Below are 27392 nucleotides of genomic sequence, written 5' to 3' on the forward strand. Positions count from 1 at the left end.
AGTCCAGCTCCATATACTCAATTACATAAACAAATCAAAGCTATGCAGTGTGGAGATTCATACTGGCAAATCAGAAGAAGACCTGCTCGTGTGTATATTTTTAATGATAGGTCTACAAATGATATAGAATGTGAATATTGGCACAATTCATAGGTTCAGATTATTTAAATGCACTGAGTCTAGTCCCTGAGTGAGTGCTTGAGGGCCCTGCTCTTGCCACTTACCATCTGGCCTGGGGCGGGGCCTGGGGCCTCACAAGGACTGTGTGCTGCTTGCGGCCTGCTGCCCAGGAGGACTCCCTGAGTGAGTGCTTGAGGGCCCTGCTCTTGCCACCTACCATCTGGCTTGGGGCGGGGCCTGGGGCCTCACAAGGACTGCGTGCTGCTTGCGGCCTGCTGCCCAGGAAGACTCCCTGAGTGAGTGCTTGAGGGCCCTGCTCTTGCCACTTACCATCTGGCCTGGGGTGGGGCCTGGGGCCTCATAAGGACTGTGTGCTGCTTGCTGCCTGCTGCCCAGGAGGACTCCCTGAGTGAGTGCTTGAGGGCCCTGCTCTTGCCACCTACCATCTGGCTTGGGGCGGGGCCTTTGGCCTCATAAGGACTGTGTGCTGCTTGCAGCCTGCTGCCCAGGAAGACTCCCTGAGTGAGTGCTTGAGGGCCCTGCTCTTGCCACTTACCATCTGGCTTGGGGCAGGGCCTGGGGCCTCATAAGGACTGTGTGCTGCTTGCGGCCTGCTGCCCAGGAAGACTCCCTGAGTGAGTGCTTGAGGGCCCTGCTCTTGCCACTTACCATCTGGCCTGGGGCGGGGCCTGGGGCCTCATAAGGACTGTGTGCTGCTTGCTGCCTGCTGCCCAGGAGGACTCCCTGAGTGAGTGCTTGAGGGCCCTGCTCTTGCCACTTACCATCTGGCCTGGGGCGGGGCCTGGGGCCTCATAAGGACTGTGTGCTGCTTGCTGCCTGCTGCCCAGGAGGACTCCCTGAGTGAGTGCTTGAGGGCCCTGCTCTTGCCACTTACCATCTGGCTTGGGGCGGGGCCTGGGGCCTCACAAGGACTGTGTGCTGCTTGCGGCCTGCTGCCCAGGAAGACTCCCTGAGTGAGTGCTTGAGGGCCCTGCTCTTGCCACTTACCATCTGGCTTGGGGCAGGGCCTGGGGCCTCATAAGGACTGTGTGCTGCTTGCGGCCTGCTGCCCAGGAAGACTCCCTGAGTGAGTGCTTGAGGGCCCTGCTCTTGCCACTTACCATCTGGCTTGGGGCGGGGCCTGGGGCCTCATAAGGGCTGTGTGCTGCTTGCTGCCTGCTGCCCAGGAGGACTCCCTGAGTGAGTGCTTGAGGGCCCTGCTCTTGCCACTTACCATCTGGCCTGGGGCGGGGCCTGGGGCCTCATAAGGACTGTGTGCTGCTTGCGGCCTGCTGCCCAGGAGGACTCCCTGAGTGAGTGCTTGAGGGCCCTGCTCTTGCCACTTACCATCTGGCCTGGGGCGGGGCCTGGGGCCTCATAAGGACTGTGTGCTGCTTGCGGCCTGCTGCCCAGGAGGACTCCCTGAGTGAGTGCTTGAGGGCCCTGCTCTTGCCACTTACCATCTGGCCTGGGGCGGGGCCTGGGGCCTCATAAGGACTGTGTGCTGCTTGCGGCCTGCTGCCCAGGAGGACTCCCTGAGTGAGTGCTTGAGGGCCCTGCTCTTGCCACTTACCATCTGGCTTGGGGCGGGGCCTGGGGCCTCACAAGGACTGTGTGCTGCTTGCGGCCTGCTGCCCAGGAGGACTCCCCTGAGTGAGTGCTTGAGGGCCCTGCTCTTGCCACCTACCATCTGGCTTGGGGCGGGGCCTGGGGCCTCACAAGGACTGCGTGCTGCTTGCGGCCTGCTGCCCAGGAGGACTCCCTGAGTGAGTGCTTGAGGGCCCTGCTCTTGCCACCTACCATCTGGCTTGGGGCGGGGCCTGGGGCCTCATAAGGACTGTGTGCTGCTTGCGGCCTGCTGCCCAGGAGGACTCCCTGAGTGAGTGCTTGAGGGCCCTGCTCTTGCCACTTACCATCTGGCCTGGGGCGGGGCCTGGGGCCTCATAAGGACTGTGTGCTGCTTGCGGCCTGCTGCCCAGGAGGACTCCCTGAGTGAGTGCTTGAGGGCCCTGCTCTTGCCACTTACCATCTGGCTTGGGGCGGGGCCTGGGGCCTCACAAGGACTGTGTGCTGCTTGCGGCCTGCTGCCCAGGAGGACTCCCCTGAGTGAGTGCTTGAGGGCCCTGCTCTTGCCACCTACCATCTGGCTTGGGGCGGGGCCTGGGGCCTCACAAGGACTGCGTGCTGCTTGCGGCCTGCTGCCCAGGAGGACTCCCTGAGTGAGTGCTTGAGGGCCCTGCTCTTGCCACCTACCATCTGGCTTGGGGCGGGGCCTTTGGCCTCATAAGGACTGTGTGCTGCTTGCGGCCTGCTGCCCAGGAGGACTCCCCTGAGTGAGTGCTTGAGGGCCCTGCTCTTGCCACCTACCATCTGGCTTGGGGCGGGGCCTGGGGCCTCACAAGGACTGCGTGCTGCTTGCGGCCTGCTGCCCAGGAGGACTCCCTGAGTGAGTGCTTGAGGGCCCTGCTCCTTCCTGCCACTTACCATCTGGCTTGGGGCGGGGCCTGGGGCCTCACAAGGACTGTGTGCTGCTTGCTGCCTGCTGCCCAGGAGGACTCCCTGAGTGAGTGCTTGAGGGCCCTGCTCCTTCCTGCCACTTACCATCTGGCTTGGGGCGGGGCCTGGGGCCTCACAAGGACTGTGTGCTGCTTGCGGCCTGCTGCCCAGGAAGACTCCCTGAGTGAGTGCTTGAGGGCCCTGCTCTTGCCACTTACCATCTGGCTTGGGGCAGGGCCTGGGGCCTCATAAGGACTGTGTGCTGCTTGCGGCCTGCTGCCCAGGAAGACTCCCTGAGTGAGTGCTTGAGGGCCCTGCTCTTGCCACTTACCATCTGGCTTGGGGCAGGGCCTGGGGCCTCATAAGGACTGTGTGCTGCTTGCTGCCTGCTGCCCAGGAGGACTCCCTGAGTGAGTGCTTGAGGGCCCTGCTCTTGCCACTTACCATCTGGCCTGGGGCGGGGCCTGGGGCCTCATAAGGACTGTGTGCTGCTTGCGGCCTGCTGCCCAGGAAGGCTCCCTGAGTGAGTGCTTGAGGGCCCTGCTCCTCCCTGCCACTTACCACCTGGCCCAGGGCGGGGCCTGACAGAGTGTTTTTAAAATGTTTTATAAAAAAATTTTTCTGGATTTTTTGTATGTGGGGGGTGGGGGTGGGATTGATGTTTGGTTGGGCTTGGGGAATTATTATTTTTTTATTTTGATGTTTTTGTAATTTTTATATTTTTTGTTTGTATTGTTGTATTGGTTTTGTTTGTTTGTTTAAGGTGTTATTTTGTTTTTAGGGGGAGGGGTCAGGGCTGCCGGGGAGTGGGCCCCAGCCCACAAAATGGCTGGGGCATGTTCCACAGGGGGGGATGCACTGGGACAACCGATCTCAGTGATCACGGGTAGGAGGAGGAGTTACGCTAAGACCAGACCATGTCATTACAGAGGAGGCAGGTTTAGTCGTTGTCTGAGGACTATCCCTGCCTCCGGGTCTGGTCCTGTCCGGACGGATACTAGAATCAGCAAGGGATACCCACATAGCCTGAAGGTGCTGCTGTGCAATGCCAGGTCAATGATTCAGAAGACCACTGCCATCCATGACTTGATCATGGATGGAGGATTTGACCTGGCATGTGTAACAGAGACTTGGTTGGATGAAGCAGATGGGCCTGTTCTTGCCGCTGCTTGTCCACCAGGTTTCTCTTACGCACAGCAACCCAGGTCATGTGGGCGGGGAGGGGGGGTTGCAGTGATTTTTAGGAAGTCATTAGTTTGCACCGGGCGTCCTATTGGGAAGACCCAGTTTTCTGAGTGCATGTTCTGGAAGTTGGGCAATAGGGGCAGTACAGGATTCCTTTTGGTGTACCGACCTCCCCGCTGCGCCAAGGATTCCCTGCCCGAGCTGCTTCAGGTCGTGGCGGATGTTCTCCTGGAGACACCTAGCTTGGTCGTCCTAGGGGATTTTAACATCCATGCCGACACGACCTTACAAGGGGCCGCTCGGGACTTCGTGGAAAGCATGGCCTCCATGGGGCTGTCCCTGAATAAGTCTGGCCCAACCCATAGCCGTGGACATGCCTTGGACCTGGTGTTTACCTCTATGGATGTTGGTGATCTGACACTAAGTAAAAGCGAAACGAAAGAAGTGCCATGGTCAGATCACTTCCTGGTGCAACTGGACTTCTCTGCGACCCATCCCCTCTGCAGGGAGGTGGGACCAATTCGGATGGTCCGCCCCCGCCACTTAATGGATCCAAATGGTTTCCAGAGAGTGGTAGGGGATGCTTTATCCCATGTTGATGGCCTTTCAGCTGATTCCCTGGTGGCCCGCTGGAATGTGGAGTTAACCAGGGCTATTGACTGTTTGGCTCCGAAGCGCCCTCTCCGATTGCATGGAGCCCGGACAGCCCCGTGGTTTTCCACGGATCTGAGGGCAATGAAACAATCGTTGAGACGGCTAGAGCGCCGGTGGCGGAGAACTCATTCCGAATCTGACCGGACACAGGTTAGAGCTCAACGTCGAGCCTACCAAGTGGCGATAGCGACGGCGAAGAAGAATTTCTTCACCGCCTCTATTGCATCTGCAGAAAACAGCAACAGGAGACTTTTTCAGGTGGTTCACAATTTAGCGGAACCACCTGCAACATCGGGGCCCAGTACGGGCCACATGTTCTCCTGCAATGATTTTGCAAAGTTTTTTGCAGATAAAACCGCTCAGATTCGGGAAGAAGTAGACTCCACCGTGGGAGCAGGGCCGGGGCGGGAGAGTGCAAGAGTTCTGTCTGGTCAAGTTGAGTGGGATCAATTCCAATCTGTTGCCTCCGAGGATGTGGACAGGCTGCTTGGACGAGTGAAACCAACCACCTGTCTCCTGGATCCTTGCCCATCCTGGCTAATAAAAGCAAGCCGGGAAGGGCTGGGCGATGGGCTTCGTGGGGTGGTGAATGCTTCCCTCCGTGAGGGGGCCTTCCCAGACCCGCTGAAAGAGGCGGTTATTAAACCGCTTCTTAAAAAACCATCTCTAGATGCGGCCACGATGGCCAACTATCGCCCAGTCTCAAATCTTCCATTCCTGGGCAAGGTGATTGAGCGAGCGGTTGCCGAACAACTCCAGGCACGCCTGGAAGAAGCGGACCATTTGGATCCCTTCCAGTCGGGATTCAGGCCTCATCATGGGACTGAAACTGCCTTGGTCGCACTGGTTGATGATCTCCGGCGGGCTAGGGACAAAGGTGAGAGCTGTTTCCTAGTTCTGCTGGATCTCTCAGCGGCGTTCGATACCATCGACCATAGCATCCTTCTGGACCGTCTTGAGGGGCTGGGAGCTGGGGGCACTGTTATACAGTGGTTCCGCTCCTTCCTCCTGGGCCGTGTTCAGAAAGTGGTGGTGGGGGATGAGTGTTCAGACCCCTGGGCTCTCACTTGTGGGGTGCCTCAGGGTTCTGTCCTCTCCCCCATGCTTTTCAACATCTACATGCGGCCGCTGGGAGAGATCATCAGGAAGTTTGGGCTGGGTGTTCATCAGTATGCGGATGATACCCAGCTCTACCTCTCTTTTAAATCAGAACCAGTGAAGGCGGTGAAGGTCCTGTGTGAGTGTCTGGAGGCGGTTGGAGGATGGATGGCGGCTAACAGATTGAGGTTGAATCCTGACAAGACAGAAGTACTGTTCTTGGGGGACAGAAGGCGGGCAGGTGTGGAGGATTCCCTGGTCCTGAATGGGGTAACTGTGCCCCTGAAGGACCAGGTGCGCAGCCTGGGAGTCATTTTGGACTCACAGCTGTCCATGGAGGCACAGGTCAAATCTGTGTCCAGGGCAGCTGTTTACCAGCTCCATCTGGTACGTAGGCTGAGACCCTATCTGCCTGCGGACTGTCTCGCGAGAGTGGTGCATGCTCTGGTTATCTCCCGCTTGGACTACTGCAATGCACTCTACGTGGGGCTACCTTTGAAGGTGACTCGGAAACTACAACTAATCCAGAATGCGGCAGCTAGACTGGTGACTGGGAGCGGCCGCCGAGACCATATAACACCGGTCTTGAAAGACCTGCATTGGCTCCCAGTACGTTTCCGAGCACAATTCAAAGTGTTGGTGCTGACCTTTAAAGCCCTAAACGGCCTCGGTCCAGTATACCTGAAGGAGCGTCTCCACCCCCATCATTCTGCCCGGACGCTGAGGTCCAGCGCCGAGGGCCTTCTGGCGGTTCCCTCATTGCGAGAAGCAAAGCTACAGGGAACCAGGCAGAGGGCCTTCTCGGTAGTGGCGCCCGCCCTGTGGAACACCCTTCCAGCAGATGTCAAGGCGATAAACAACTACCTGACATTCAGGAGACATCTTAAGGCAGCCCTGTTCAGGGAAGTTTTTAACGTGTGATATTTTATTGTATTTTTGGTTTTTATGGAAGCCGCCCAGAGTGGCTGTGGAGGCCCAGCCAGATGGGCGGGGTATAAATAATAAATTATTATTATTATTATTATTATTCATGCCTGGGTCTATATGGAACATCCTTTGGGAGTAGATGCTTTTACACTCAGGGTGAAGTTGAACCCATCAGATAATCCTGTTTCCATGGATGATTTTTGTTGTTGTTGTTTAAAATTTATTTTATTTTACTCTTTGTCCCCAACTGCAAATGCAAAGCCCCCCCCCCCTTCAAGTGATTTTAATAATATGGCTGTGATCCGAAGCACATGCATCTACTTAATGGTAAAACAGCTAATTTTTGTTTCCCTAAAATAATTTTAAAAATACCCATTACGCCACATTCTCGTTTTCTTTATTCATAGAACAAGAATTCATTTTTAGTGTGGCCTCGAAGCTGTAATGAACATTGTTAACATATAATAACAGTGCCCCAGGGGAAAGATTTCAAAGGCAGTCTAACCTCATGGCTGAACTTCTGATGTACCACAGAGCCATCGAGCCAAGAGATGTTTCGCAATCTTTCAGAGAGTGTAGCAGAATATTACTGTTTAATATGCAGGTGAGGATTATAGAGGGTTTAAGGTGTTGGCTCAGGACTGACAACATTTCCTTAAAAACCTCAGAACCCAAGGTCAACATGCTAATGAGAATTCTAAAATTGTAACACGAGAAAGGAAGTATTGCTTCAGACAGAGCATAGTTAGACTTTATTATTCACTCCAATAGGAGGTAGTGATGGCCACCAACTTGGATGGCTCAAAATTTTTTTGACAGATTAATAAAAGATGAGGATAACAGTTCTTCCTCCACCATCAGAAGCTGTGTGTCTTTGAAGGCCAACTTTTGGGAATCATAAGTAAATAGAGTGTTGTTGTTGCAATCAAGTTTTGCTTATGGGCTTCCCAAAGCCATCTCGTTGGCCGCTATGAGAACAGGATCCTGGAAATGATGGGTCATTGGCTCTTCTTATGAGTGCACATGGAAGACACTTTGTTCAACTAAAGGAAGGAAGGAAGGAAGGAAGGAAGGAAGGAAGGAAGGAAGGAAGGAAGGAAGGAAGGATCTTTGAATCCCAGTACCTAGCCCATATCATTCAAGTTGTCAAGAGTCCAGGAGTGAACAAAGTGGACCATACCAGAGCTGCCTCTGGGAAAATCTTGTACCCTACTAAAACAAATCAAAATCCCCCATTAAACCATTCCCAAACCCTCAGTTCTTTCCCCCAGACCTTTTGCAGCTTATGAGGATGTAAGTAAGTGTGTTGGCATTGCACTGGGCAGAACTGTTCGGCCTTACTGCACTAGAAATTCCATAATCCCCTGGTGTGCATTAAATTTGCAAGACAAAGCATATGCTGAGGATCTCTTAAGAGTTAAACTAAAACTAATCTATGCAAAGTGATCCTGTGCCTGAACTCTAAAAGTATAAAAAGTGCTTTTCTGGGTCAGACCCAGGTGGATATTCTCCAGTAATGTTGGACAAATAATCCCGGAGACTAGCAAGCACTAGATTAAGGACTTCCACAGCCTCCAGATGTTGGACTGCAGCTTCTATCATTCCTGACCTTGCTGGTTGAGGCTGATGGGAGTTGGAGCCCAATAGCATATGGAGGCAGCACATTAGTTATTCTTGCACTAGATGCTCCAACACCAATTGGGCAATGGACCACCAGTCTACTGCATATTTGCCTTACCCCAAAGACACCAACAGCCTACAGCAACATATTGGGCATGAGTTATAGTTTAGATGCAGTTCCACAGCTGTGATGAGTACTGGTGTCATGCATCTGTGGACACATAACAGGGCAGGCATCATCAAGGTTAGAAGTCACAGCACAATCCACACTTACTGTATTTACAGGAGCTAAGCATCTCATCCAGAATGGGAGCAGCCACAGAGAAGAAGACAATCACACCTCTTCAATTAATGTGCAAACCAAGTCGCAATCTATTTTAGTAGAACATCCCTCAATGTTATGAAATAGTCGTGCTCTTTCTTTCTAATTTCCCCTCCCAGCAGTCATGTGAAACAAAACACACAAATTAAATTGGCTCCAGATCCACTTATTTAGCTCCTCCACGTTCTGCCTTCGCCATTAGGAGAGACACACAAGACATGGGGAATGTACACTTATGGGAAGATGGCAAAATACAGATTGTGTTTCACTGCACTGCTCTGCCACAGAGACTGTTGGCAGCATCCCTAGAGCATAAAATAAATCCAAATTTTGGAGCTCTCAATTATAGACCTTTGAGTAGACACGGTCCTTTGTTTGATTGCTTGAGGGTGCCATAACTTCTCATTCTCTAAAATGTTGTCAGTTAACCATCTTGATGCACAGCATGCGGTCATTCCAGTGTCCTTTTCCCTGGTCTTGAGCCAGACGTTGTCCTGCCCTGGAATGATTAAATCTGAACAGACAGATTCAATAATGTCAAAGTTCAATCTTGTCTAAAAATATTAGCATGCTGCGCCCCATCCTGCATATTGTACATTTCATTCTCTGTTACAAGGCATGGCAGGTCTGAAAGAAGAATCTCATTGACAAAGCAAGGAGGGAACAAACCCAGGCAATTCTCTCTCTGTAGTGTCACACCATGGGGCCATTGTAACCAAGGGTAGCCACAGGCCATGGAGATTGGACGGCCAACTGGCCACAAATGACAACAACAACCAATTTTTGTGAGCTCTGGGCCAGTTGCCAGATTTGTGCATGTGTACGTGTAAAAGCCAGACATTGGCTTGGTTGCCAAAGTATTCGAATTAAAAGTCAGCAGAACTATCTTCATCTAATGTGCATGCTTGAGTTGTGTGGGCAATGCTTGTGCACTTGGGCACCATGTTGTTGAGCTCAGCCTCGGCTCACCATAGTACGTGCTGCTGCAGGTGAGATTGCAGGTTCTGTGTGTGCAGTTCTTCCGTAAGAGATACCCTATAGGCTGTGTGGATTAGAGGGAGGCAGAGTTGGTGGTATAAGAGACTTCAGCCAAGGACAGTCAGGTACCCTGGGGGGGAAGAGTGGAAGGCAGGCTGGAGACTGATGGTCAGGAAGTGGGTTGTAGGAGGTAGGTAGCCATGAAGCCAGAAACCTGGGGTTTTACCTGGGTAAACTAAGATTTACCCAGAGCAAATCTACTGCAATTATCAGACCTAACTTAATCATAACAGTGACAGATAACACTGTGTGGAAATAACAGGTATTCAAGGGGCACCCAATTTCTTGGGCATCCAGTAGGAAGACTTCTTCATGGGCACGTCCTAAAGTTTATTTTAAAGAGGATGGCTGGAATTTCAGTGGCTTTCATTCAGCATAAACCTTATTAATGTGGCTTCTTTCTCTCCTCTTTTGACTTCTTGAAGTCATAATAAGGGTTTAAGGCAGTGGTTCTCAGGCTTTTTTTCTCTGGACCATGCTTTCAGAATAAAAAACTCCTCACACCATAAGAGTTTTTTAATTGATGAGAAATACATTGGAAAACAAAAAGAAACAGTTTCCAGCAGTGTTTGATGTGTAAGATAGAACACAACTATTGTTTAATATGATCACAGGACATCATGAGAACATGAATTATTCCTAAAATATAAACGAGCCTCTTACATATGTAAAGTATGTACACAAACTCAATGAGAGGTGTGCTCTTGCTTTTGCCGGGTAATCTCATTTATGTTAGGTCTAATTTGAGGCAAACAAACTCTCATATCCTCATCAACACAAAGAAGCCTTTATCTTTTCTGATCTTTCATATTTGCCAGCGTTGAAAATCCATGTTCACAACAACATGTCATGGGGAACTGTAAAAGAATAGCCAATGTTGTTGAAGAGAGCCATGGATATTGTTTCTGGTTGCATGTCCACACTGCACTGAAATGTTTAAATGTTTCTTTGATTGTCCTTGAATCTTCCTGCCACACTTGTCATTCTTTCCTGCCACAACTAGTGTGTCATCCCTTCGAGAACCACTGGTTTAAGGAATAGGTTGCTGAGAGAGAGTTCCATTATTGCAATGTTGTGGTAGGGATACATTCTAATGACTCGTTTGGTATTCTTTACTCTTTGACACCAGAGACGTGTGTTTTCAGGACCCACCCTATTCTTGTGACTGTAATTTGTTTTAACTGTTCTTAATACATAATTTTAAATTGTTGTAACCACCCTGGGATCTGTTGTTGAAGTGGTGGTGGCAGTTATTGGTAATGATAGGGGACAAATTTGTCCAGTTCACATTTCAATTTGCATCTACCTGATTCATACTACTTGAACCAATATGCAAGCAGCTCTCTTTTGAAATTCACACGTCCCTGAATTTTGTGATGCAGTTCTCTAGCCAAACAATGCAAGGGGGGGAGGCATAAGTTTGGGGAAAGGGCACTCATTAATGTTCATATTAGTGAAATAGTCATTTTAATTTATTTTTTAAATAATTTTTATTAAGTTTTACATTTTTATCGTAATAACATCATATCAAATCACAAAAGAAAAAACGATTCCCAAATTTTCCCCTCCCCCCAGCTACTTCCTTCCTCCTGGTTTTTTACATATTAACTTTTCCTGCTTGCATTACTATATCTTAATATAAAATTCTTTAAATTCAGTATTGTTGTGTTCTTATCATTTTAACATCATCTTCGTAAATTCTGTATTCATGTTGTTAATTGTAAGTGTTTACTCAAATCCTGCTAGTGAGTCCATTTCTTTACATTGTTTCTGTAGATGCAGCATAAATGGCTCCTGAAATATTTATTTTAAAATGCATTATTTTAGGGAAACTTCCTTCGTAAAATATATAAAGCACAATTGCATTCGAAAACACATATATTCAGGAGAAATTGCAATAAATTAAAAACAAATTCCGTGCATTTTTTTTAAGGCAGGCTGATGGGGAATTGGGATAAATGGGAAAAGTGAGAAATCGAGAGAAACTGACATTGATAGTGTTGTCTACCCCTAACTTGTAGTCCAAGTTACTTCTATCTGGGGTGCTGATTGAGGCATGATACACCTTAAGGCTTAACGTTTTTGAAGCCAAAATGTTGAGGCATACTGGGGTCTTAAGGCTGAGTCCCAGGACTAGTGATACGGTTCTAATTTTTAAACTGCACAAATCTGGCCCATCCAGGTCACAGGGAGGCCATCTTGGCATATATGTAAGTTGTTACAAGCTCTTGAAAGGTATAGCAAAGGTTTGTGTAGTAAGCAAATAGAATGGAATGAGTGAAATACTTGCTATGTGGATACTATCAAAATTGCCTACCTGCAGTGACTTATTTCCCCGCCCCATTTCTATATTTGGATGTTCTAGCTATGCGGATTGGGTCCATTGCAGTGTTAGCCTTCATATCTTGTGCAATTTAGCTTGCGCTGTCAAGTGAGCCTAGTGCCTTCAGAGACAAAGACACGGCTGGGTTTTGCTACTCTCAAACTCCTTGAATTAGTCAGAGGGTGAGAAGCAGACGAACGAAGTCGTGCCGCATTTCCTCACATCTTTGAAAGCTGCTGTGGAATCTGCAACCCTACCTGATCACCTTGAAGCGCTACTCCAAACTCGTCTTCAAAGCTCACTTGCTTTGTTTAGCATTCTGCCGCCTGGTGACCTCCAACCTTCATGGCTCCGCTAATGTAAACAGTCAATGATAAAAGAAGAACACCCAATAACAACAATGGCTGATCATAGCACTGGTCACGGTGTTGTCTCATGTTTGTCCTTGCTCTGTTTGTGATCATATCCGACTTGGTTACACTTTGCATTAACAATAGAAAGCGTCTTCAGAAGAGGTGTATAATTTGTTCCCCTCCTTGTCCTTGAAATGATAAACCAACGAATACTGCTGAAACATACCCCATTTCTCTGTACTTTCTTTGCTAGCTTTTGTACTCCCCCTAACCCCTTATCATTTGGCCTACTTGTACTGCAGGAGGCAGTGGCTTAGCATGTGCATTTTCTACTGTGGTCACATCCGTACATTTAAAACATATTTTTAAAGCACATGGGTCCCCCCCCCAAGAATCCTGGGAACTGTAGTTTGTTAAGAGTTGCAGCTTTGTGAGGCGCAAGCAATGGTTCCTTAAGTAGGGCTGGGCGATAAATCGTCCATATTGTGATATCGGTTTCATAGTTCTTGACATGGCAATATATCGTGAACCATGACGTGTGTTAGGGCTGTGTAAGATACCGTCCAAAATCAACCGGTTTCAAGTCCATATCATGATACTGGTTTCATAATTTTTTACCTGGCAATATACTTTGAATCATGGTGTGTGTGTGTGTGTGTGTGTGTGTGTGTGTGTGTGTGTGTGTGTTAGTTATGCAAAAATCAGAATGTGGGGGAAACTGTGAAGCCAGCCAATGACTCAGTGTATCACGATGCTAAGCTAACCAGATATCACCAATCCCTATTCCTAAGGTTCTTGGAGAGAAGCCATGTGATAGATATAGACAGACAGACAGACAGACAGACAGACAGACAGACAGATAGATAGATAGATAGATGATAGATAGATAGATGATAGGTGATAGGTGATAGATAGAAAGATAGATAGATGATAGATGATAGATGATAGATGATAGATGATAGATGATAGATGATAGATAAAGCTATAGCTATAGATATAGATATAGATGATATAGATATAGATAATCACTGATTTATTCTTCGCCTACTAAGCTACTGTCTTGGGGCGATTTACACAAGAGATAATTTTAAGTGGTTTGCAACGTAGGTTGAATAAATAACAAAAAAAGCCTAGGAATTTTCTACATTCTATAAAATACAACAACAGAAAGAGCGTCCTCTTTGGCATCAATATATAAGCATTATACACACAGAAATCAGCCATGAAAAACAAGGAAAATTCCACATTGCAAAACATGGTAAACAACTAAACAAGATATCCTCTAAGCATCAGGAAATAAAATACAGTGACATATTGGGTTCAATGGCAGGTGAAATTGCCAAAGTCATTTTTCTCAGAGCTCCACCCCCTTTCCACCCCCTTATTAAATAATAATAATAATAATAATAATAATAATAATAATAATAATAATAATAATAATGCCATGCATGTAAGCTGAATGTGCACAAGTTAAATGTGCATAAGTTGTGGGCTTACTGTGCTGCAAATGAAAACCAACTCGTGAATTAACTGTGAGATCATGCTCTTATATGCTTTTGAATGGTTCACACTTCCCCACAACTTGTTGCCCTCCACATGTTTCAGCCCACAACTCCCATCAACCACAACAGCACAGCTACCCAAACCATTGGGGATGTTTGGAAGGATGCATTTGTCGTCTTTGACATGGGTCTCTCTGAAAGTACATCTTTTGAGTGGTTATTGTCGGTCCAGGGGGGCTTCACATAGAGAAATGTGTTCTTCTTTTCCCCCACTTTCTGACTCCCCGCTTTTCCTCTTTCCGTAGCAGTTGTATGCTGCCCAGCTTGCGGCGATGCAAGTATCCCCAGGTGGGAAAATACCCGGCATCCCCCAAAGCAACATTGGTGCGGCAGTATCGCCTACCAGCATCCATACCGACAAGAGCACAACCAGCCCTCCACCCAAAAGCAAGGTACTATTGCGCAGATTTACCTGCCTGGCTTTTCTTGCATATTTTGTGTCTCTTTCTGTGACTCTCTTTCAGCATAATGTATATGCAATTGTAGCTTAAACCAGGGGTAGGCAAACTAAGGCCCAGGGACTGGATGCAGCCCAATCGCCTTCTCAATCCAGCCTGCGGACGGTCCGGGAATGAACATGTTTTTACATGAGTAGAATGTGTCCTTTTATTTAAAATGCATCTCTGGGTTATTTGTAGGGCAAAGGAATTTGTTCATTTTTCCCCCCCAAAATATAGTCCGGCCCACCACATGATCTGAGGGACGGTGGACCGGCCCACAGCTGGAAAAGGTTGCTGACCCCTGACTTAGACTTTTCTGAAATTTATAACAGGTTATTGTAAGCAGTCTGAGCATGGGATGGGATATTTCTGTGGTGCTTATTGGTATAACAGCAACTATTACGTGTTTTAAAAGGGTAAAGGTAAAGGACCCCTGGACAGTTAAGTCCAGTCAAAGGCAACTATGGGGAGTGGCGCTAATCTCACTTTCAGGTCAAAGGAGCCAGTGTTTGTCCACAGACAGCTTTCTGGGTCATGTGGCCAGCATGACTAAACCACTTCTGGCACAACAGAACACCGTGCACAGAAACACCGTTTACCTTCCTGCCACAGCAGTACCTATTTATCTACTTCCACTGGCGTGCTTTCAAACTGCTAGGTTGGCAGGAGCTGGGGGAGAGCAACAGGAGCTCACTCCACTGCGGGCATTCGAATCACTGACCTTTCGATCGGCAAGCCCAAGAGGCTCAGAGGTTTAGACCACAGCGCTATCCGCACACCTAATCCTATTGGTGTTGTGGGGAAATTACAGTGGTGCCCCACAAGACGAATGCCTCACAAGACGGAAAACTCGCTAGACGAAAGAGTTTTCCGTTTTGGAGGTGCTTCGCAAAACGAATTTCCTATGGGCTTGCTTCGCAAGACGACAATGTCTTGTGAGTTCCTGCTGGTTTTTTTTCCTTTTCCTCCCCTTGTTCTAAGCCGCTAAGCCGCTTATCAGCTGATCCGATCAGCAGATAAGCCGCTAAAAGCCGCTAACAGCGCTAATCCGCTAATCCTTCAATGGGCTTGCTTCACAAGATGAAAAAACCGCTAGATGAAGAGAATCACAGAACGGATTCTTTTCATCTTGCGAGGCACCACTGTACTGACTGCATGGAGATTGCATGGAAATAGTGCTGTAAGTGTTTGAAGACCTCCAACAATGGAAGAGCTCGTCTGAGTCATAGATTTAATTGTCAAACTGTTCTTAGCAACAAGAACCTGGGCTGCATACATTTAAAGCACAGAATCCAACAAAGAATTCAGTTCCCTGTTTAACCCCAAAAAAAAAACCTCAGAACTACAGTTCCCAGGATTCTTTTGTAGGCAGGGGTGGGGGTGCATGTTAAAAAGGTGTTGTGTATCCAGCCCTAATATTACCACCAAGAAGCTTCTCCTAACATCCCAGTAGAATCTGTCATCCTGTAACTTCAGCCAATTCAATCTAGTCCTGCCTTCTGGAGTTGCAGAGACTTCATTGTCTTTTTTGTGACAGCCATTGAGATATTTGAAGAGCGCTATCATTGTCTCTTCCCCAGCTAAACATAGCAAGTTCCTTCCACCTATCCACGAGCTGTTTGAAAACATCTGGGGCCTGTGACTGAAGCATGCAATTGATAATATCAAAATTATGGTGCATCTAACAGATTCAGCTGCAGTTCAGAAGGGTAGCGAGCTTTCTTTCAGCAGTGCATTGCTTAAGGATGGGGAAACGATTTCATGGGCATTGTACACCTTATCAAATGCCACCTGTTAGAATTTCAGATTGGGGAGTGGGCGAGCATGCTTTCTTACACACATCTCTGCAGCTTTCAGAAATTGTCAGAGATGCAACTGTATCTTTGGGCGCTTCCAGACTGTTGCTGTTTTGGGGTGGGATTTGGTCACAGACCAGCAAATTTGGTTTGAGCAATCACCACAGTTGATTGGAAGATCTTGCACAACTAGACCACTGTCTCCAAATATTGGAATATTTGTAATGAGGAAAATGATGGGAAATGCATTGGAAAATGTGGAATAATGCTTGCTTTGATGCAATGCCATCTATTCGCCCTGCAAACAAATCAGAATGAATGTCAGCACCAGTCCAAACCTCGGCATCTCTCATTTTAGGAAGGAACCATTGCCTTCTTGCCTTTTGCTGTACCTGTGCGCAAGAGTACACTCCATTCAAAGTAGTGAGACTGGCTTTCAAGCCAAATGTGCTTAGGGGGTGAAGCATGAAACACTCTTGGTTCGGTGATGAGAAAATGTTTGATGAAAGATATGATCTTCCCTTTACTCACTGTCCTCCAGTCTGCTGACCACATTTCTTTAATCACGTCACAGTGGATTCCTTGAACTGACAGTAGTGTCTCAGTGCCTTTAACCGAGCAGTAAAAAGGCCCAGATTAAAAATAGCCAGGGAAATAAATACTACCATTGAATTTACTTATTTATATATAAAATAGTTCTATACTCAAAGTGTTGGTGCTGACCTTTAAAGCCCTAAACGGCCTCGGTCCTGTATACCTGAAGGAGCGTCTCCACCCCCATCGTGCAGCCCGGACACTGAGGTCCAGCGCCGAGGGCCTTCTGGCCCTCACTGCAAGAAGCCAAGTTACAGGGAACCAGGCAGAGGGCCTTCTCGGTAGTGGCACCCACCCTGTGGAACACCCTCCCTTCAGATGTGAAGGAAATAAGCAGCTATCCTATCTTCAAAAGACATCTGAAGGCAGCCCTGTTCAAGGAAGTTTTTAATATTTAACGCTGTACTGTTTTTAACATTTGTTTGGGAGCTGCCCAGAGTGGCTGGGGAAACTCAGCCAGATGGGCGGGGTATAAATAAATTATTATTATTATTATTATTATTATTATTATTATTATTATTATTATTATTATTATTATTATTATTATTTTACCACTCTATAAAAAGAAACATATCAGAGCAGTTTGCAGCAACAATACATAAAACACCCAATAAAAACCATATATAAAAAGTTCAAAGCAGCCATCAATTAACCATTGTGGGAAGATGTGTTAGCAATTGCCTACGTAGGTCTGGCGGAATAGAAGGTGCCTGCTGAATCTCTGTTGGCAGAGTATTTCACAAGATTGGGCCAATGGCACTAAACGATCAGTTCCCCGTTGCTGTCCAACGAGCCTTGCCAACCCGGGGAATGACCAGTGATGTTCCTGCAGATGATCTCAATGATCGAGCTGGAAGATAAGGGTTCAGATGACCCCTGAGGTACACTGGGCCTAAGTTGTTCAAGTACAAATTAATACAATAACTTTGAACCTGGCTTAGTAGTAGATGGGCAGCCAAAACAGCTGTTCTAACAATGGAGACAGCTGTTCTTGACTGGGTGCCCCCCCCAGCAGCCATAGAGCGCATAACAGCAATCCAGTCTTGAGGTTACCAACATGTAGTGTGCAGTGGTCAGGCTATCCCTGTGCAAGAACGACTGTAGCTAGCAAACCAGGTGAAGCTGCTAAAAGGCACTCCTATCCACAGAGGACACTTCAGCCTCTAGTGACATAGATGAATGTAGGAGTACCTCCAAGCTACGCACTTGCTGCTTCAGAGGGAGTACAACTCCATCCCGAACAGGTAACTTGCCAATTTCCCAAACCCAGGAACCACCCGCTCAAAGAAGCTCTTTCTACCCAGGATTTATTTGCCTCCATCCCGTTCACCATTCAGACACTGATCCAGAGCTTTCACAGCTTCTCCTGATTCAGATGTCATGGCAAAGTCAAGCTGTGTATCATCAGCTATCCTGATGGAAGTTGTACTCCAAATCTGTCAGATGCTGGTGTGGTTGCTCGAGAGTAAACAGGCAAGACTCCGACCTGTCTTTTCCAGGCTTTATTCTTGGTGCAAACTATTTACAGTGAAGAGCGTCGTAAGTTCAGGTCTGGCTCAATCGCTAGCAGAATCTGGGAGTGGTCTGTTTTTGTACCTCCCCCAGCATAAAAGTTGCGTCACCCCCAGCCTTTTCCTTCCCTCCCTGCGCCGAAGCCTACTGCGCAGCATGGGCGCTGGCAGGGGCGTAATTCCCGCCTCTCCGGTTTGCTCAGGCTCGGTGTTGAGGCTCTCCCTAGCATCCCCTGGTCCCTGCACCTCTTCTCCACTGGAGGTGGGGCTTTCCTCCTCGCCGGAAGAGGAACTGCTTTGTAAGATTTTCGAAGGCTCCCTGTAACACAACTGCCTTTCCATCTCTCGCCTCTGAGCTGATGGCAGTTCCCTGACAAAAACCTTGAAAGGGCACAGAGTTGGCGAAGGCTGTGTTAGGTTGCATGACATCTGCCCTCAGTGGAGGTGGGTCTCTTGGGGTTGATTAGGGAGCATGGGGCTGTGCGCTGCCAATCTTAGCCATAGCCCGCCTCCCCTTCTTACTTACAACCAGCACCGAGTACCATCTCCTTCTGCTGCCTCAGTGTTGCCCTTGTAGAACTCTGCAGGGCGGAGGACAGGGAGCAAAACCAGAATAAGTTGACTCTGTCTGTACTTGGCTATGGCTTCACCTGCTGTTGTCCTCTCGGCCTTTGCCCCCCCCCATCGCAAATGGCGTCAGCCACCACTGCAGTGACTCAGAAGGATGCCTGTTAAAAAGAAAAGAAAATCTAGTGGCAGCTACCAGAATTCTGTTATGCTATTCTTTCCTTCCCAATTTTCTTTAAATAAAAATACTTTTTCTAGGTGTTTCTGTGCCTTTGGCTTGCAGTTCTTTCAAAGGACACAAACAGAATTTATCCGCAAATTGAAAGGGGGGGAATGGTCCCCAGAGGAATATATATATATATATATATATGAGAGAAGGGGCCCTCCAAAAGGCTGTAAAATTGTGCAGCATGATCCTTCTGAAGCCTGCTGTTTTCAATCTGCTGTGTGCCAGTTGGAGGCTCAGAGAGAGAGAGGAGGGGGGGTGAAAGGAAAGGATAATGCTGAGACATGATAGAGTGGCTGTGACCTCCAAGCTCAAGCTGGAAATCCAAGACATTGATTTCACTTAGCATTCCTGCTGAGAAATCCGGCAGAGTTCAGTTGTAATAAAAGAACAAGATTCTGTTCTAATGGTAATGGCGTATGACAGACATATCACTTTGTCTGTCCTCCACAACACAGAGAGATGGAAAGGGGGGAAAGAGAGAGGGAGAGAGAGGAGAGAGAGTTAGTTGAATTGGAGAAAGGTCACCTGATCTGCCTGTGGAGTTTGGGTGAGTGCAGTTCTGAGCTCGGAACTGAAACATGGCAGCACAATTATTTATAATACAAAGTGATCTGAAAGGAGTATTTTCTGGTGGCAGTTATCAGACGCCCAGAAGAAAGAGGTGATGGGAGCAGGGGAAAGGGGGCAGGGGCAAAAGAAGCTCCCTTCTACCAATCCAGGCCTTTGGGGGTCCATTTAGCTCAGTAGTGACCACCAGCAGCAGTAGTTCTCCAGGGGTCTCAGGCAGGGGTCTCTCACAGTCCTACCTGGAGATGCCAGAGAGAGATTGAACATGGGACATTTTTGCATGCAACCGTTCTTTCTGCCTGCAGATGGAAGGCCAGTCAAATCAATTCACTGGAATGGTTGTCAGTACATGTATATGAAGTTGTGTGGGTAAATAACGTGAAGGAGGGAGTTACCCTTACCAGGAGAATATTACCCTTGTACCTACTGGACTGCCTCTCCTGGTATGTCCCTTGGAGGACCTTACGGTCTTCAAATAAAAACATCTTGGAGATCCTGGGCCACAGGGAGGTTAGGCTGGCCTCAACCAGAGCCAGGGCTTTTTCGGCCGTGGCCCCGATCTGGTGGAACGCTCTGTCACAAGAAACTAGGGCCCTGCGGGACTTGACATTTTTCCGCAGGGCCTGCAAGACAGAGCTGTTCCACCAGGCCTTTGGCCAAGACACAGCCTGACCCCCTCCTCTGGTAATCCTCATAATCCTCATAGAACTCTAGCCCAATGGTTGCCATTAATTTGATTCAGAATTGATTTTAGAACGAACTGTTTTTAGAATTTCAATTAATGGATTGTGATTTTATGTAAACTGTGTTACTTTTACTGTTGTTAGCCACTCTGAGCCCGGCTTCGGCTGGGGAGGTCGGGATATAAATTAAATATTCTTATTATTATTATTACCAGCCACTCAGCTCTAGTTCCCACTGAGGTGGGAAATCTGTGTTTTGGCTCTACCCCCTCAGACTGTGGGTGGGGGGGGGGTCGTGTGGTTGACTCCTCTTCCATGTGGAAGAATTCCCTGCAGATAGAAAACTAATGTGTCAGTGACCTCAGGACCATGAGCTGGAAGAGCTGGATTTGAGCATAGCCACTTATGGCTTGACAGTGATGAGGCCAGAATTATAGAATTGTGGAGTTGGAAGGGGTCCCGAGTGTCATCTAGTCCACTGCAATGCAGGAATCTCAGCTGAATCATCCCTGACAGGTGACCATCCAGCTTCTGCTTAAAAACCTCTGAGGAAGGAGAGTAAAATGGACTCTGCTGCATTGGACCAAAGGTCCATCACTATTCCAGCATCCCATCCCTGCAGTGACCAACGAGATGTCTCTGGGAAGTCCACAAATAGGACATATGTTGAATTCCATGCTTCTGCTCGTGTTGTTCAGCAACTGGTATTCAGAGTCATAGTGCCACTGAAACTGGAAGTAAAATAGGCATGGTGAGGTCCTCACCCTCCATGAATTTGTCTAATCCCCTTTTAAAGTCATCCAAGTTGGTGGCCGTTACCATGTTCCATAGTAGCAAATTGCACAGCATGACTACATGCAATGTCAAGAAGTGCTTCCTGAATCTCCCAACATTCAAAATCATTGGATAACCCCTGAAAGTGGGAGAAAAGCTACTCCCTATAAACCTTCTCTATATCGTGCATAATCCTATATACTTCTATCATGTCCCTCCAATTGATTTAACCTTTCCTAGTATGAAAGTTCCTTCAACTCTTTGGTCATTTTGGTTACCCTAAATGGGGTCCTAGAGGAGACATGGGGATTTTGATACAATAAACATAGCTGTCAACGTTTCCCCTTTTTTAAAGGAAATTTCCCTTATTCCGAATAGGATTCCTCGCAAGAAAAGGGGAAAGTTGACAGCTATGACAATAAATTGTGTTGCCCGATGGTATGAAAAATGCAATACAATAAAAACAAATTAAAATGGATCTTACCATTTTAACATAACAAATCTCTCTCTCTCTCTCTCTCTCTCTCACACACACACACACACACACACACACACTTTGAATGTAGATGTGCAAAGGGATTCCCTTCTCTGCAAACCCAGGGAAGATAATAACGTGTGTGAAATGTAATGTGATTGATAAAGGATTTTACAGAATTACAGTGCACTTCAGGTCACTGATCTGTTTCAGCTGTTCTCCTGCAAAGACCAATCTGGAATCTTAAAGTTCTTTCTTCGCCCTGTCGTAAATTTGTTGGAGAATCTTTGTGTTCCTTTGTGACGGAGGAAATTTCATTAAAATCTCAGTAAGCCAAATTTTTCCACCCAGGAACTGTTCAAGGTTCCTTCCCTTCCCCTCCCCCTTCAAATGACCTTCAAGAAGCTGTTGTTTTGCTGAGAACCCATCTGCAGGCCCTTATTTGTGCTGGCACAATGTGTGGGGAGAGGCAGGAATTGTTCAAGTTTTCTTGGAGAGGGTAGTAGCTTCACCTGAAGCTACGACAAGGGTTGGGTTCTTGGAGGAGAGAGAGAGAGAGGTGTTTTTATTCCGTAGAGGATAACTTCAAGAGTTATCGCTCCACTGCTTTTCGGCAAGGATTGTTCAAAGTCAGCCTCAGCAGCAGATGGAGCAACTGTTGGCCCTAAAAGTGCTGAGAATGATTGGTGGGAAGCTGCCAAGGATCATCCTTTAAATCTACGTAAGACTTGAGCACATCACTGGAACCTCTTAAGACCTTGGCAGCCACCATCTTGGCAAACTGTTTATCAGTGGTCCTCACCAGTTGTTTGATGTTGGACTGAGCAGAATTGCTTGGCACCTTCTGTGCTTCCACTACTTATTTCCCTGCAGATATGAACCTCAGCGTTCAACTCCACTTGCCCTCATTTTTATTTTATTTAAGAAATCTCTAGCTTGCTCTTCATTAATCGCACCGTGGGGTGCAATTAGGGACGGGTTAGACCAGACAAGTCTGGTTCTTCTTAGTTTCTCACCTTTTTTCAATCTTAAGTACAGATGCCACATTTCCACATCTCTTTGGAATTCTTTTTATAAAAGTCCTTGTGAAAATTAGCCAGTGTCTTAGTGCGAATTTCTCCTGATGCGCACATTTTCGTATGTAGCTGTGCCTTTTTTTCTTTTTTTGCAAAACAAATTTCCCACACTATAATGCATTCCCATTTGATATTTTTCATTAGTATATGGTTTTTCACCCAGTATATGCAAATTTGTTCAGATTATGTGGCTGGGGAACCACGTTGCAAAATTCAGGGAAATGCAAATTACAAAAGACAAGTGTGTTTCAGTTCACTTATTGTTTCAGAAAGAGAAAATTATGTAGGCTCACCCATACAGGGGCCCATGTCCATCTCCACCAAAAACCAGTTTAACCAGAAGCCTGGATGAATAAGGGACTTTTTTTACTGTAAAACCCATCAGGGTCTGGGTCAGTTGAACCTGACAGAGGACAGCACCATAATATGGGCACCAGTATCAAGAAGGCCCTTTCATGTATTACTGCATAGCAGATAGTCTTCTTGAATCACAGTATACCAGAGTGAATGTGGATGTCTAGACCTTCAAGGCCTATGGACTCACAGCATTAGTGGTGGGCATCTCCATTCAGCTTCAGCACAAACTTTTCTGGGGACAGGGTTCTATCAACAGCTTGCTACCACTGCAAAGGCCCTCCGGGCTTCTTTCTCCATCACCACCTGTCTAATATCAGGCAGCAGGGGCTCCCGACAGAGGGCCTTCAAAAGCAGGTCTTCAATATCACTCTTATTTCCTACGAGATAAAGCAGTTCTTCAAGCACGCTCACCCCAATCCTAAACAACATTGTGAATTGTGCCTGAAAAACCCCACACACTGATACCGAGGCAGAAAATGCAGGCCTTGTGTTCACAGTCTAAGTTGTTTACTTTGCAGCAATGATAGATGTATCCGTAGGATGGGGGAGTGGTGGTTGTTGTTTTTTTAATAGCTGCGTGCACTATCTCCCATTGAGATCAATAAACTTGGGGCCATGTTTAGTTGCACATAGTACAGGAACAAGGCCGCTTTCTTGTTTCCCTGTATTGTGTGAAATTATCCTTCTGTATATTTTAACCTTACATAAATGCAGGTGGCATTTATCTACCTGTTGTACATCAAAATCAAGCCTTTTATGGCTCCTTCTCTCAATATGGCTATGGTCCCCTGTGAGTTTCCACAGCTCCTTAGGATGTTCACTAAACATCTCTTGCTGCTCAACAAGGCACTGTGCATTGTCTGAAGCCATTGAAAAATCCAGGGCCGGTTCATTGTGAAATGTAGCAAGAGCCACCAATTCCCGTCGGCTTTCCTTTTAACCTCATTACGACCCCAGACTTTTGCCCAAGTCACAGTTGCATCCCCATCAAATGTCTACAGCACACAGATTGTTCAGATCAATTTTTGCTGCTGCTGTTCTTTTCAGTTACTCCTGGGTAGCAACGCTACTATTTGCTCAGCAGTAGCACCCGGGAATTGCAACAAGGAGAATAAATGGTGGTTTAGGCAAGCTGTAAACAATGCCAACCACCAGGGCATGCGAAGTTTTTCTCTCCTTTGGGTGCAAAACCCTCTCAAACATTGGATTGGATCTTTAAGCAAAGAGGGTGGGGTGGTTTAATCCCTCATTATCTCAGTTTATCTGTTCACCAGACAGAGCTGTGGATGGTAAAAGATGCATCAGCCTTTTGACTTGAGCAGAAACAGCCCGGAAAGGATTGCATGCTTTGGAAGCTGTGAACAGGAGACAGACAAACAGACAGACAGGAGAGCTTCGCAGTGGAGAATGCTTAGAACCATAGAATTGTAGAGTTGGAAGGGACCCCTAAAGTCATCTCGTCCAATCCCCTGCAATGCAGGAATCTTTTGCCCAGTGAGGGGTTCAGACCCACGACCCTGAGATTAAGAGTCTCATGCTCCAATGACTAAGCTATCCCCACTCCCAATGATCATTGCACAGAGAGGATCTTGTTAGCAAAATTGTACTTCAAAGATTCTGAAGTGATGGCTTTGGGAAATCCTTTTTTGTATGGGAGTATCAGGGCTCTGTGGGGTCCAGGGCAAATGGTGGGGTCCAAAAGAGGTGCAGATCATGTCTCCAGAGGCAGGGGAAGTGACCCAATTCATGCACACACATCTCACCATCTTCCAGTCAGTCAAGGAAGAGGCGTCATCACAATTCAAGAGCAAATTCCATTCTGGCAAAAGCATTCAAGGAGGACATGGAGCAAGGCCAGACAAGGGTGTGGTCTGGGAAGGATCCCAAGAGCCAGATAAAGAGCTCTGAAGGGCTACAAGCAACCTATGGGCACGAGGTTGCTGCCCCTGTGCAGTGGCGTAGCGTGGGTTGTCAGCACCCGGGGCAAGGCAAGTAATTTGTGCCCCCTAACCCGTGGATTTGCGCCCCCTAACCCGTGGATTTGCGCCCCCTAACCCTAACCCCCAGATGTTGCGCCCGGTGGGGCCGGGCCCCCCTGCACCCCCCACGCTACGCCACTGCCCCTGTGGCATGTAAAGCCCCCTGTTCCAATCCAGATTCTATGTTTCTACATGTTTCCCTGTTACTGGAAGCCAGAGTTTAGTTTGAGGTACAGTCTTCAGTGAGAGAGAGAGAGAGAGAGAGAGAGAGAGAGAGAGAGAGAGAGAGAAATATTGGGCATTCAAGCACAATTTTGTGCATAAAGCAAACAGAGGAAGAATATCATTTTATAGCTTATATATTGGACAACAAGCCAAACCCTCACAATGTTTATAGCCATTAGGATAGCAAATAGTGTTGTTGCATCCAGCTGGCCAGAAATTCCTAACTGGGTCATAAAATTGTAACTGTAGGGGCCGAATGAAATCTGAAACAAAATGGATGGGCAGGTTGTTGTTTGTCCTTTCCCAGCAATCTTAACTCTTTGCAGAGCAGAAATGAGTCTGGGGTATAAAGAAAAAGAAAGCCCCCAGTGCAATTTCCCCCACCTCAACTTTGCATGCAAGGATACAAATGTAAGAGTTTCTAGTTTTGTAATTTTCTCCAGCATTTCCGAAACATAGGTCAAGTGTGAATGTAGTTCGATGCAGCAAGTGTTTTGTGGGGTGAGGGGATAATACCGGTTGTAAAACTGTTGAATTCACATGCAGATATTTAGCTTTAAATTAATCAGTCGAGCATTGGGATTTAAGCAACTTTAAAGCATTCATCAAAGCTGAATCCAAAAGTGGAACTTGAACCTCTCTGAAAATTTCGAATGTTGAATTCAGATTCTGAAATCTCTCCTAATTTCAGATCGATGTGAAATTTCATTTCAGGTCAAACTCCTTGGCATCTACCTAATCACTAGCTGGAGATGACCTAAAGTGCTCTGGGGCTATATATTTAAATAATTCAGAACATGTTGCCTTTTGATGGTCCCCCAAAACCTACCAAATTTAAAATTGACCTGACAGCCAGCTTTTCCCCAGCTTACCTTATTGGAGGCAAGAGAGGGAGAGTGTTGAAAAATTATTGCGTAACTGTTAGGGACAGATGAACCTGCTGATTTCAGTTTCTCATTTTTTCACTCTTAAGTTCATTTGCGTGGCAAGTCCCCTCCCCCATGTGAAATGAAGACACTGGACACATTATTTAAGGTTAATGGGCATAAAAAGGCCACAACTTTACTGATTACAGAATTGAAAGGTATTGGCCTTAGGCATTGGCTCCTACCCGGCTCCTACTCCCACAAGCCGTGGGAGTCCTGTTGAAGTACGCCAACTAGGATCCCGACGGGTGTCACCGCTCGGGGGCGTGCCGGAGGCCCTTACCTCCCTAGGTTTCGGACAAGGCAACGCTCCCGGAGTCCTCTACCAGACTACCCTTTCCTTGGGGGAAGGTGATGGCACTTCCTCCCCCCCCATTCATTTGCATAACAATGAACCCCTGCCAATGCCTAACCGCCAATACTGCAGAAGTTGTGACGTTTGCTACGAGGTAGGCGAAAAAACCAAAAGGCTGACAGTGCGCCAAATTGGAAAAATTCCTACCAGGCCCCTTGCGGCGACCAACCAGAGTCCATAGCAAGGTCATAGCTAGCTAAGCCTAAGGGTGGGTGGGATGGGAAAACCGCTCAGCTGGCAAGGGGAAAGAGGGCGGTCCCCGGGCGTACCTGGCCTTAAGTATGCTAGGCCACACCTCCCCAGCCCGCCGATTGGCGGGCAGGGTCGCGGGCATGCCCGGGGATTCCCTGGATCTTGCGGGGGCAAAAGGCCAGCCCCCGCGTGTGTGGGAGGGGGTAACCCGCAACCCCCTCTCCTCCCAAGGTCGGAAATGGCTTTCCACAACTTTGTGGGTTTTTTATTTTAAAAAATCCTAAAAATCACCAGCATTTTAGTGCAGATTTGTTCCGATACACACACGTGTGTATATGTGTGCCATTTTTCGTAATATACCCATTTTTTTTGCAAAGCATTTGCCACAGATGTAATGCATTTATGTACATCATTTCCACTAATATGTGTGTTTATATGCATTTTCATTTTACCTCTGGAACAGTGCACTTGGGGAGTTAAGGACAGATGGAGCAATCTGCTTAAAGACTCCTTGGAATTCCTCCTTTTGTAAACCACTTCCAGCTTCTTTTTATATTAAGTGGCCTATCGATCAGTTAAGTAAGAAGTAAGTAAGTAAGTAAGTAAGTGCATGTGCAAAGAGAAAGATGAGAAGGCAAGGCCATTGCCTTGCAGGGGGTTGGACTGGATGACCTTAAGGGTCCCTTCCAACTCTACAATTCTATGAATCCGTGAAAGGTAAGGAAGAAAGAGCTTCTTCTGCATACCAAAGGAGATGGGAAGTCAGCACTGGGAATAGGAAGGAAGGGCACTGCAGGGACAGTAAGTCAGGCAAACGGTTTTGGCAGCAGAGTTCTGGATAGAGGCGAGGGGGTAACAGATAGATAACAAATAGGTTCGCGCAGCCTTCCAGCTGACATGCAGCAAAACGACAAGGCGCATCACGCATCTGTCAGTCCTGTTGCATTA

The 27392-nt window shown here is 47.3% G+C and overlaps 1 protein-coding gene across 10 annotated transcripts in view; it reads left to right on the plus strand.

The window, feature by feature from the left end:
• Positions 1-27392, plus strand: part of SOX5 (SRY-box transcription factor 5) — a 783822-nt gene that overhangs the window by 685866 nt on the left and 70564 nt on the right. For all 10 annotated transcript variants that reach the window (XM_082238845.1, XM_082238846.1, XM_082238847.1 and 7 more), the window contains one exon: positions 13944-14090. In XM_082238845.1, the coding sequence (XP_082094971.1) occupies positions 13944-14090 (147 nt within the window). The remainder of the gene's footprint in view (positions 1-13943; positions 14091-27392) is intronic.

This window comes from Podarcis vaucheri (assembly GCF_965113315.1).
Source record: "Podarcis vaucheri genome assembly, chromosome: 10".
Classification (NCBI taxonomy): domain Eukaryota; kingdom Metazoa; phylum Chordata; class Lepidosauria; order Squamata; family Lacertidae; genus Podarcis; species Podarcis vaucheri.